Raw genomic sequence first — 13654 nt, 5'->3', positions numbered from 1 at the left:
AGAACTAGCCCCTGTTGACTACCTTCCTTTCTGCTACCTAGTCTATCCATGCTACACCACAAGCAGTATAAATTAAATAGCAGTCTCATGAAATTTAACAAATTTAACTGACTTGTATATTATGGAGAATACACTATCTAAGTTTTCTGGTTTGTTTCTTTCTTGTCTCACACAGTGGCATACCTTGGTGCTAGCACAGATTTTTATCAATCTGAGACTGCAAGTATGTCCAGTGTCATGTACAGCAGGCAAAGCAGCATTAACCAGCCAGAAATTATGCGACAGCAGAGTTTGATGGGAATGACAACAAATTCTCTCAGTGCCAGCAATTCACTCTGGGAGGCAACAGTTCCAAACAGTATTACAGAGGGACCTGAAGTCGCATCCTATTCAGCACAGCGTTCTCCAAGTTCCAGCCACATGTGAGTAGTTATATTAAGTATTGTAGTCAAATCTGTGGAATCACTTCAAAGATGAGGTAACCTAGAAACAAACAGAAATATAAAAAGTAACTTTCTCTTAGCCTTAAATGTAGTGATAAATAGAAGATAAGCAAATTACTGTTGAACTGTGTCTGGTATATTGTTCCATGAACTGAAATGCTGTTCATGTTTTCAGAGTATCAGTAACATCCTACATATAATTACATTTTTACATTTCCTACCTATTTAAAATGTATGTTACAAATTCAGACTAATTAAATATAGACATGAGAGTGATGTAGGAGGAGGTAATATGGTTCTCTACCTGTCTTGAAATACCTCTGTGATAAAAAATTAAATGATAATCATTAGAGAGTTAAGTTTGTATTTACAGAAAGCATTATTTGTGAAAGACGTAACTACATGTCTACTACCTGCAATTTTGTTGAATTGACAGCAGAGATACTTTAACACCTCAAATAAATTTAACAATAGTCAACTTCTGCTCCTACTACGCTGACAACAACATTCTAATATTACATTTCATTTCAATACTAAAGTAATTGCTTTTGTGGAAAAAACTGAGTAATAAATCCTACCTAAAGGCATAAGTGGAGTAATCTAATCTGTCAGCCAGATGATAATCTTATTTATAACTAAATAAGTCAATCTTTCAGTGCAGAGTAATAAGAACAGTGACAAGATGCCTTGTTAGATATAATAAAAAACAGAATCTTCTACAATGACTACAGTAATATTTACTGCAGAGGTTTCAGTTGATTACTATCACAAGGCACCATTTCTTAGATTCTCATGTTAAGATTCAATGAGCAAGCCACCATTATATGGAAACTGTAAAGTGTAAATATATGAGAGCATTCCTGTCAAAATGTCATGTCAGAAACTTCATTGAAAAATGAAGTGGTGGAAATCAGTAGGTATATATTAGTGGTGGATGTTACTCAATAATTTTACATTTGCAATTATGCAAAAGAGCCATTGTGTTCTCAGTTGTATACAATTGATGTGTAAGAACATAGTGTGTTCTCTTAGTTCTTAGCACTTTTTTTTCTTCAGTCCCCTTTGTGTTATTGTTCAGTATCAATAGAATTCCCCTTGCGATAAAGTTTTACAAAATGCATAACATTGTGCTGTCTATGATAATGTTATTTATTCTGCTACTGGTTTCAGTTTTAAACCCTCACCGAAGGGGAGCTGTACAACATACAAAAGTAGACACTGTGACAATACCAAATGATCCTTTTTTTTCCTTTCTTTTTTTGCTGAGTATCAACTAAATTCATTGGAACTGAAACAAGTAGCAGAAAAAATAACATTATCACAGACAGAACAATGTTATGCATTTTGTAAAATGTGCACATGCTGTTGACCATCACCTAAGCAAGATGTTCAACAAAGTTTTAATTAAGAGGATAAATATCTTAAGCTTAATAAAGCATGTAGAGACAGTTTTAATAATCGTACACAGACTTAACTGGAGAATCATTATTTGTGTGGACTTTAATGTTGATTTTCTATCACATGGCAATGACAGGATACCTAGGATCGTTGATTCCCAGTTTTGTATTATTTCCCACAGTAAAATTCCCTGTGAGGGCTGAAGGCATAATGCAATAGCCACTGTCAATTTGTTTTTATACCCAACAACCTATAGTCATTAGATGTAAAACCAATGGTCAATAGTTTATCTGATCATGATGATAAAATTTTAACAATAAGATATACTGACCAGGTAGTTTCAGGTTGCAGAAGAAAAATATTTTACCACAGAATTGTAAATGACGATTTAACCATGGAGTTTAGAGAGCAGTTATCAAGGGAACGTGTGTGTGTGTGTGTGTGTGTGTGTGTGTGTGTGTGTGTGTGTGTGTGTGTGCGTGTCAGCATTTGCACATTTGTGTGTGATATATCTTATGCCATACTCTACATCCTTGAAGACCTTAAAGCGACCTGCCAAGTTGTTTACTAAGGTAGTGACTAAAAGGCAAGCTTGAAGTCACATCATTTGTTTACTGACTAAAGTCATTACAGTTTGAGGACAAAGGTCCACATAGCAATGTCCTGTGATAATACAGGAAAACAATGGAAATAATCTTATGTGACAATACATAGTCAGTGCCCACTAGGACAAATTCCACAATCATTGGTAGCAGTGTGTAGCTAACAAAACAAGGTCTTCTGGAGTGGTGGTCACATGGCAGAAACTGGGAGTGTTGTGAAAGCATAGGGCAGCACTGTCAGTTGGGTAGCAGCAGTGGCAGGTGTCAGGGTATGGAATATAGTCTCAGGTGGGGCTGGCGAACTGTCTGTAGGCCACAGCTGAACTGACTGTCAAGGGCTCAGTGGATTGCTAAGTACTCACTGCAGAGGAACACGGGCACTGTCATGAGAACATGTGAGCCAGTGAACACAAGTAGGTGCCTAAGACAGCAGTGCTATTTACCATGATCTGCACATCATGTAATGGTGGTTGCAGGAGGCTTGGTGGTAAACTGCTCAATGAATCTGTAAGCAGACAGCAGCCTGAGATAATGTTGGTGCCACACCTGGCCTGGAAGCATATCCACAAGTGTGGTGGCTGAATGTGTGGTGACTCCTTCCCCCTTGAGGCAGATGGTGCAACCATCTCAGAGAAGTGCAGCAACCAGGAAAGCAGGCTCTTGGCAGCCACCAGAGTGGACTGGGATGAGACAATAAGACAATCAGGCAGTGAACAAAAAGAGTGATCCTGACAAAAAAAGCGTGATGTGTTCTTGTAGGAAATGCAGCAGTCTGATGTAGGTGATTATGGGAAAGACACAGACAAAGGCTGAGCCAGCAGAAAAGAGTCCATAGAGGCCCAACTCAGGCACCAGCAGGGACTGCTGTAGGGATGCAGGGAAGGTAAAGGAAGAGGTGATCGTGGCAATGGCAGTGGTCAGAATGACATCAAGTGGGCCTAGCAAGAGGGAGTTGGCATGAAAAAGGAAGGAACCACAGGGCCAGCAGCAACAATATCCACAGTGGCAGTGGCAGTGGCAGTGGCAGTGGCAGTGGCAGTGGCAGTGGTGGCAACAGCAGCGTTGTCGAGAGGCCCGGTATTAACAGCAAGTTCAGTCACAGGGATGGCTGTGGCAATGCCAAAATAGGCAGCAGTGGTGCCATCATTGAGAGGGTCAGCCACAAAAGGGACAGCCATTGCGGTACAAGTGTGGATGGCCCTATCTAGTGTGGAAATGGCTGCAGAGGTGGCACCAATGACAGCTGCAGCACTAGCTGGGCTGGCAGCTAGAGGGCTGGCTGGAACAGAGTCGTGGATGACTGGACAGATGAAAGAGCTGGCATCAGCCTCAAAGTGGTCAACAACTGACAGGGTGAAACCAGACACCAGAACAACTTTTGTTATAGAATCCTGTGAACAAGAATTGGAATGAAACTTCCTGGCAGATTAAAACTGTGTGCTGGGCCGAGACTCAAACTCGGGACCTTTGCCTTTCACAGGCGAGTGCTCTACCAGCTGAGCTACCCAAGCAAGACTCATGCCCCATCCTCACAGCTTTAATTCTGCCAGTACCCCGTCTCCTCAGCCCGGCACACAGTTTTAATCTGCCAGGAAGTTTCATAACAGCGCACACTCCACTGCAGAGTGAGAATTTCATTCAAGAATTGGAAAGCCGTATGGCACAAGAGCAGGGCAGCAATAGGCTGGCAGTGATCCAACTAGGCACAAACACAAAAACCTTTGGATGACCTGTCTGAATGCAAGGGAAAAAATTGTAGCAGGTTTGGAGTCGCCCAACCCTGGAATGCATGAGCTGGAGGCAATGAGAGCATGTAAGGGAATGCACACAGGAAGAACATAGGAACAAACAGTACAAGTTATGTGGAAGAGAGGTCTCAAGAAGGGGCAGCTGCTTGACAGGAACATGAATTATAAAGGAAAGCCTACTGAACAAGTGAACATAGGTGTGAAAAATAAGAAGAAAACAGTCCATGTCTGGCACATGGTGGACACACTCCACCTTGGGAAGATGTGAATACAAGCTAGCATAACACAAGGAGTATGAGTAACTGCCCCAACAACATTCACACAAGCAAGATCAATATAGTAGAAAACATGCAACCAGTCAAGAAAGACTGAAACTTGGGTCCAGTAAACTGAAGGAAGAGACATCTGGGAACAGGGAAAGTGACCCCGTCATTCTCATCCTGTCTGGGCACCGCCATCCTCTGGAAGAGGGGCCAGATATTGCTGCATCATCTGGGCAAATCATGATACAACATAGCATCATTGGGCTCACTGTGGTGGAGGGGAGGCAGCCAGGTGACATGTGAGGCCAGGAGATAGTGCAGCAGCCAGCAAACAGTGGTCAGGTGCTGAAGCTGATGGAGCTGGAGCATATGGTATCAGAGCAGACTGTATCCATTCTTGCAGGAGTTGACAGGACCTGCAGCAAAGGTGCTGGCAGAATCTGTGGTGCAGGAATTGAAAGAAGTTCTGGGACTGGTGATATGCAGGCTGGTGATGTGGAGCAGGTGGGCCAGCAGTGTGTGGGCAAGCAGTGTATAGGTCCATTCTGGGCCAGCCATCAGCGAGTGTGTCAGTGGTATATTGGTAGCTGGTCCCAGAGTCGGAGGTGCCACAGAGGGAGGCAGAACAGAATCTGGCCTAGCAGTGGGGGCAGTGGAGGGAGAGGCATCTCCACAACTGCCTGACCAAACACAAGTGTGATGAGGAAGTCAACTGTCTGCCTTCTGCAAGATTTGCAGTTTTACCAGCATCATAATATAACAGAATCCATGGTAGTCACAGAGAAGATTACAACACTGAGAATCTACACAAACTGCGAGTGTCACATGTATTATGAAGCTAGTAGCCATGATGCCAACTGAAGTATATGTTGGTTGAAAGAAGAGCACTGAGAAAAAAACACACAAAACCAATACCCTCATCGCCAACTATAGTGCCTTGTCCATTGATGTAATAAGGTAATGATTGATTGGCTTTCTTGAAGCAACACTGTTCATTGAGTTCAAACTAAATTCAGTTCAATTTGAGGATATGGTATCAGAGCAGACTGTATCCATTCTTGCAGGAGTTGACAGGACCTGCAGCAAAGGTGCTGGCAGAATCTGTGGTGCAGGAATGACATGTGAATAAAGCTGAAATGTCCTTTTGTGAAAATACAACAATACAACAGAAATTACCTTCTGTGATGATTTGTCTACCCCATGCCCAGTAGGAAAAAGTCCCTGATCATCTTTAGCAGTATTGAGTTGAGGAAGTGAATTCTTCTAGAGCAGTGGTTGCATGGCAGCAACTTTGAGACTGGTGAAGGCCAGAGGTAGCACTGTCAGTTGGGTAACATGAGTGGCAGGCATTGGTGTCCGTAGCATAATCTCAGGTATGATTGGCAGTCTACCTGGAGGCTGTAGCTGATCTGCTATTGAGGGGCTCAGCAGCAACATAAGTACTCATCACAGAGGAACACAGATACAGTGTTATGTGGACACGTGATCACATGGACACAAGTAGATGCCTGTGCTGCAGCTCAGTTTACCATGATCTGCACACAATGTAGTGGTGCACTGCAGCTGGCAGCTGCAGGACGCTCAGCTCGGTGAATCTGTTGACAAATAGCTGCATGAGATAATGCAGGGGCTATGCCTGGCCTGCAAAGTAAATTCATGATGGTGATGGCCAAATATGCAAGGCCCAGCTCTGCATAAGCTACAGATCTCCTCACTATGGATTTATGTACTGAAAAGTATGTCATATCATATTTAACTAATTCAAATTTAAACTTGATGGGATCTATGAAACATCATGAATGTATGAAACCCGTAAAGCTCAGGTATGGCTCTGTGACTTCCCTGGCTGATCGTGTTTATTTGAGTGTAGTCCTCACTGGCAGTTCATTAGACCACCAGTGAAATGTGAAATGAGGTCTATGCATTTTGTTACACAAAGTTTTCAAACCATTCAGTTTGTTTGTATAGGCAACATGTTAAATTTTATAATAAGAACATTTTAGGGGACATACAAAAGTTTACATTATTTTATATACATTTCTGAGATATAGTTACACAAATAGTTATTGTAGTTTTCAGTGCACAAAAATGAAATATATGATTCCTTTGTTCAAACTGTGCAACTGTCCTCAATGAACTCTTCAATAGAGTAATAGCACTTTTCCACCCAAAGATTAAAAAGCAATTTTTTTCAGAGAACCAAGTTCCATGGTAAATATATTACAACCTTTTATTTTATTGCACATTTCTAACTCCATGTACTCTGGTGTTTGAGCACAGAGTTTTAAATGGTGTGTTTGAAGTTTAAAATTCTCTCTGTGGCAAGTGTTGTAGTTATTGTGGAAATGGAAAAAAAGATTATACCATAGTGAATGACTCAAAGCAGCAGTGATGCCTATGTTTGTGGCACTGAGCTATTCAATTTTTGCATTGTCTGTTGTTTGGTTTATGGTGTACTGTCATTTACATGTTTAGGCTACCATAGACAATACGCAATTTTCAAATAATTACTTTGAATTGGGGTCCACAACCTATATAAAACTGATGTCTGTAAATGACCTCTACAGAGTTTCTATTTGAAGTGTATTCTATTGTGTAGTGACTCACTTTTCAAATAATGTAATACAATGAGCCCACATTTTAGCTGATAGTTATGGACAAAATATTTCAAAGATGCTTAGTAAAGTGAACATTAACATAACATCTTTCATAAAACCAGGTGCACCTATGTACAGTGTGTTTCAAAAATGACCGGTATATTTGAAACAGCAATAAAAACTAAACGAGCAGCAATAGAAATGCACCGTTTGTTGCAATATGCTTGGGACAACAGTACATTTTCAGGCAGACAAACTTTCGAAATTACAGTAGTTACAATTTTCAACAACAGATGGCGCTGCAAGTGATGTGAAAGATATAGAAGACAACGCAGTCTGTGGGTGCGCCATTCTGTACGTCGTCTTTCTGCTGTAAGCGTGTGCTGTTCACAACGTGCAAGTGTGCTGTAGACAATATGGTTTATTCCTTAGAACAGAGGATTTTTCTGGTGTTGGAATTCCACCGCCTAGAACACAGTGTTGTTGCAACAAGACAAAGTTTTCAACGGAGGTTTAATGTAACCATAGGACCGAAAAGCGATACAATAAAGGATCTGTTTGAAAAATTTCAACGGACTGGGAACGTGACGGATGAACGTGCTGGAAAGGTAGGGCGACCGTGTATGGCAACCACAGAGGGCAACGCGGAGCTAGTGCAGCAGGTGATCCAACAGCGGCCTCGGGTTTCCGTTCGCCGTGTTGCAGCTGCGGTCCAAATGACGCCAACGTCCACGTATCGTCTCATGCGCCAGAGTTTACACCTCTATCCATACAAAATTCAAACGCGGCAACCCCTCAGCGCTGCTACCATTGCTGCACGAGAGACATTTGCTAACAATATAGTGCACAGGATTGATGACGGCGATATGCATGTGGGCAGCATTTGGTTTACTGACGAAGCTTATTTTTACCTGGACGGCTTCATCAATAAACAGAACTGGCGCATATGGGGAACCGAAAAGCCCCATGTTGCAGTCCCATTGTCCCTGCATCCTCAAAAAGTACTGGTCTGGGCCGCCATTTCTTCCAAAGGAATCATTGGCCCATTTTTCAGATCCGAAACGATTACTGCATCACGCTATCTGGACATTCTTCGTGAATTTGTGGCGGTACAAACTGCCCTAGATGACACTGCGAACACCTCGTGGTTTATGCAAGATGGTGCCCGGCCACATCGCACGGCCGACGTCTTTAATTTCCTGAATGAATATTTCGATGATCGTGTGATTGCTTTGGGCTATCCGAAACATACAGGAGGCGGCGTGGATTGGCCTCCCTATTCGCCAGACATGAACCCCTGTGACTTCTTTCTGTGGGGACACTTGAAAGACCAGGTGTACCGCCAGAATCCAGAAACAATTGAACAGCTGAAGCAGTACATCTCATCTGCATGTGAAGCCATTCCGCCAGACACGTTGTCAAAGGTTTCGGGTAATTTCATTCAGAGACTACGCCATATTATTGCTACGGATGGTGGATATGTGGAAAATATCGTACTATAGAGTTTCCCAGACCACAACGCCATCTGTTGTTGAAAATTGTAACTACTGTAATTTCGAAAGTTTGTCTGCCTGAAAATGTACTGTTGTCCCAAGCATATTGCAACAAACGGTGTATTTCTATCACTGCTCATTTAGTTTTTATTGCCGTTTCAAATATACCAGTCATTTTTGAAACACCCTGTGTGAAGTAACAAAGGATTGAAATAAACTATCTGAGACACTCACAAAATATGATGAAGTTATCTTAATAGGAGGTTCTAATGATGTGTACCATAATAATGCTAAACAGGCTGTCAGAGAAACAGTGAAAGCCCTAAACAATTTACGAAATGTAAATGTCATCCTCTCGAGCATACTAACGAGATATGACTTAATTCCTACATCATGTGTCAACAAAGAAATCGAAAATACTAATAGGAAACTAGAGAAAATTGCTAAATCATTTCCTAATGCATTTTCCTCAAATGTCATTCCCATGGAGTACCAGGTATGTCATGCACTTAAGCAACAAGGGAAAGTTATTTTTGTGTCATCAAATTAGAGAATATATTAGTAATATGATTACAGGAAACAAGTCACAAACTGTACTAGAAATGGAATACAAAGACATCCAGGTGCTGAAAATGTAAATGAGAAAAATAACTTGTCAGCTGGTGTACAAACCGAAAGGCTGGGTCCATCTAAAACACTCTCCTACACTGAAGTTGTGATTTCAGCTACAAGATTAATTAACATCATCTGAAGAAGAAAAAGATGTGACATCTACAGGGAAAACAGAAATACCACATGCAACAAATGGGAAGAAATCTTCCTTAAGCAATCCAAATAAAAGGTTGTTGTACAGAAGAAATACCGAGCCTCCTTCACATCTCAACAATTTTTTATGTGTGGGCCTGAAGAAAAAAAAGGGACAACAGTAGGTAGTGTTAAGTATCTCTTCCCTCCTGTCTCATGGGAAACTCCATTGGATTCTCAGTCAGGAAACAACAACACCAAAAGAATAAAAAATCAAGAAGAAGGTATCTCTTTCTTTCATCAAAATATAAAAGTCCTCTTAAGCAAAACAGATCAACTTCTTATTAATGTTAGTGAAAAGGATTGTATAAATAATGCTCAGATTTTGTGTTTAACTGAGCGCCATCTTACTGATAACTGTGCCTTGCCATCTATAGTACAGTAGGGAAAGTAAAGACAAAGGTGGAGCAGCAATTTATGTTAAGGATGTGGTAGCATACAAAGCTATAGACATTAAGAAATATTGTGTGGAACAACAATTTGAGGCATGTGCAACTGAAATAATAACTAATTACTACACAATAATTGTGCTGGCTGTCTACAGGGCACCTTCAGGTGACATACAAACTTTTCTACATATAATGGAATACCTGCTGTCAGGGTTACAGGCAAAAGCAAAGGATATAGTAGTTTTAGGTGATTTCAGTATAAACTTTATGACAGAAAATAAGAATAAAATTGACTTTGAGATTGTGATGACCTTTATAATCTGATACTGGTAATAAACTTTCCAACAAGAATTACACCTGAGTCCCAAACTATGATAGATAATATTTTTTTAGAAGTAAGTAGATATCAGAATTATACTGTCAGGCAAGTTATGAGTGGGCTTTCAGACAATGATGGACAAATTCTCACTCTTTGTGATGTTAATCTGTTCAAAAAACAATTTCCTCAATCGAAGTTCATAAGAGTAATGAACAAGGAGGCAAAAGAAACTTTCACCCGTAGGTTGCAGCCAATGGATTGGTATTCAGTATGTAGCCTTGATAATATTGATACTAAATTTAATTATTTTATAAATGAATTCTGTGCTCTTTTTGAAGAAATATTTTCAAAGAAATGGGTCAGCAACAGTGCTTCCAATTCTATATGTAAAACTTGGATTACAAAAGGTATAAAACAGTCATGCAAAACCGAAAAGGAAACTTATGCTGCAATAAGATTATCTAAAGATGTAGATAAATGGGAACACTATAGATTATACTGCAAAATTTTAAAGAAACTAACACAGAAATCTAAAGCCCTTTATTATTAGAAGAAAACAGATAATTCTAATAATTAAATAAAAACAATTTGGAGCATTGTAAAAAATAAACAGGAAGACATACAATGAGCAAAGAAGATGTCAATAAAATCAGATATGAAGGTACCCTAGTGGAAACCCAGTGGCTGAGATTTTTAATAAACACTTCCTATCAGTAAGTCAACAGATTGGCTGCAAGTCCAATGTTGATAAAACCATAATTCTTTGTCAAGCTGTTTATTCAAACACAATTCCAGAAATGCACTTTAATCCTGTCACTGTAGATGAAATTCAAAAAAAATCATCATGTCTCTAAAAAGTAAGAACTCTACAGGGATTGATAATATTTCTAATAATTTATTGAAATGTTCTTGTATGTATATAAGGGACATTCTCTGTCATATTTTCAATGCTTCCCTTCAAAAAGATGTTGTTCCCAGTAGACTTAAGTATGCCATTGTGAAGTCCCTGTACAAAAAGGGTTATAAAACTGGATTAACTAATTATCAACCTATCTCTTTGCTGACAGATTTCTCTAACATTCTAGAAAAGCTAAAACATGTAAGAATTACTGATATTCTCGTGAAGAATGGAGTTCTCAGCAAGAGCCAATTTTGCTTTCAAAAGGGCCGTTCAACAGAAGACGCAACCTATGCACTTGCAAATGAAGTCCTAGAAACCCATAATGAGAAAATGGTGCCTTCTGTGATTTGTCTAAAGCGTTTGACTGTGATTATCACCAGATTCTCTCACAAAAAGCAAAATTAGTAGGAATAAGTGGTGTTGCATGCAATTGGCTACAGTCATATCTCCAAGGCAGAAAACAAAAAGTTGTATTGAATAGCTCAGGTGGAGTATGTGATGTCTCTGCACCGTCTGAATGGAGTTTCATTGCATATGGAGTGCCTCAGGGTTCAATTCTTGGGCCACTATTAATCTTGATTTTTATAAATGATCTACCATCATGCACAAATCTGCTGTGTAAATTTACATTATTTGCTGATGATACCACAATTTTTATTAGCAGTAGAACAGATAGGAATCTTGAGAAATCCATTAATCACATACCCTCAGATGTGGTTAATTGGTTCAAGGTGAATGGTCACGCATTAAATTCCAGTAACACCAGCTTTATTCAGTTCTGTACAAAAATAGAAAAAGAGTGGAGATAAGTGTGAATGTGGTAATCAGCCAATAGAAAGAATGGAAACAACAAAATTTCTTGGAGTGCACATTGACAAGAAAATGAACTGATCTTCACATATTAGAGATCTCTGTAAGAGGCTTAGCTCTGCTACATTGCTTTACAATTTGTCACTATATGTGTTGAACCTAACACTGCAAAAGCGGCATACTATGGCTATTTTCACTCAGTCATTGAACACGGCATTATTTTTGGGGCAACCAGTCATTAGCAAGGAAAGTGTTAATTGCTCAGAAGCGAGCTTTAAGAGTTATACGTGGATTGCGTCCAAGAGACTCATGTAGAAATAGCTTTTGAAAACTTAAAACATATACAACTACATGCCAATATATTTTTTCACTTGTGTCTTTTGTCTGTAAAAATATAGAGATGTTTCAACCAAATAGTAATTATCATGAGTATAACACACAGAGGAAGAATGACATACACAGCGAGCATAGAAATCTGAGCTTGGTGCAAAATGGTGTCCACTACACTGGAACAAAACCTCTTCCTCCTGAAATAAAGACAGAGATTCATAGCAAGAGTAAGTTTAAGAAAGTATTAAAAATATATCTGCTCAAAAGAGCTATTTACAATCTAGATTTTATTTTTAAATGAACAAATTGTAACATTTTAATATTATATAATACAAGTTCACATAATGCCACTAATAATGTTATTTGACTTGAGCTCTGTATCCATTTGTGCTCTGTATCTGTTTTTCTGTAATGCTTTAATGATTCTAAGAAAATATGTATTGTCTTTTTTCTACATAGCTGTTCAAAGAAATTACTGTATAAATTTTGATATAAGTATGTACTCAAATGCCTGTATATGCTATAAGATTATCATGATGTATTTGTAAAAAACTGACTCATTCCACTTCCTTGTGAACCAAACACAGTTGGACTTATGGAACATGAAATAAAATCGATCAATCAATCACTTTAGTTGTGAGTAACTATACATTCCTAGAAATGTTTTGCTTAAGGATACAGGGTACTTTTCTGGCTCAATATTATGTAAAAATCAACACCTATTTCTTTCAGGCACTGTTTATAATGTATATGTTTTACAGATTTTTTGTTGATATCAGATAATGCAGCCCACTTTTTAAACAAATTAGAAGTATTTTGAATATTTTTGAAACTCCTTTGGGTTATTGAAAAATATTACAAAGAAATTGATGCATTTTTTTCCCAAAACGCTTCAAATTGAGGTACCATTTAATTCAATGTTATACATTTGAAGGAGACCAAAGTTTTGTCAGGTATGCATGACATTATGGCTGAGTACTAGACCTGTTTAATTCCACCTATTATGTACATTACAAGGATAAAAAAGTATCATATCTTACATTCTAATTTTTATAATTTTTTTCCTAGTAAAAATGTTATTTTTTCTATAATTTAGTTGATTCTGCAATAAAGCTTGTGTCTGCTACAAAAGTGTGGACTATTGCAAGTTAGACTAATAACCTCAGCAGTTGAGTCCCATAGTGCTCAGAGCCATTTGAACCATTTTTATTGCAAGTTACAGAAAAAAATTAGAGCAATGCTTTATAAACTTTAGGAAATACTTGTACCTGAATTCTGAAAAATACAACTTGCGAGAAATTGGGAATGAAGATATGAATCCAATTAAACTGTGCCTCAGAACATGCCTGAAGCATAGTCTTCATCCTGCAGCATTTCTTCATCTTCAGGCTTCCTCTTGGCATTCCTTTTAGCACTTCTTGCTTCTTTGGTAACTTGAAGAGTGAATCTTTCAGTGTCATGCACCCATTGCCTGTCACACGCAAGCAATTGATCTTCCATATTAGCCACATTTTATGCCTAAATTTCCCAGTACTTCCAACCTTCCTATCACTCCAT

At 39.0% G+C, this 13654-nt stretch overlaps 1 protein-coding gene across 1 annotated transcript in view; it reads left to right on the top strand.

Moving 5' to 3' along the window:
- LOC126419040 (rabphilin-3A) overlaps nucleotides 1-13654 on the top strand; it is a 1076902-nt gene that overhangs the window by 975727 nt on the left and 87521 nt on the right. The window contains exon 12 of the mRNA XM_050086103.1: nucleotides 176-422. Coding sequence (XP_049942060.1) covers nucleotides 176-422 — 247 coding nt within the window. The remainder of the gene's footprint in view (nucleotides 1-175; nucleotides 423-13654) is intronic.

This window comes from Schistocerca serialis, chromosome 9 (genome assembly GCF_023864345.2).
Source record: "Schistocerca serialis cubense isolate TAMUIC-IGC-003099 chromosome 9, iqSchSeri2.2, whole genome shotgun sequence".
Classification (NCBI taxonomy): Eukaryota; Metazoa; Arthropoda; class Insecta; order Orthoptera; family Acrididae; genus Schistocerca; species Schistocerca serialis.
This window is presented reverse-complemented; position numbering and strand designations above follow the sequence as displayed.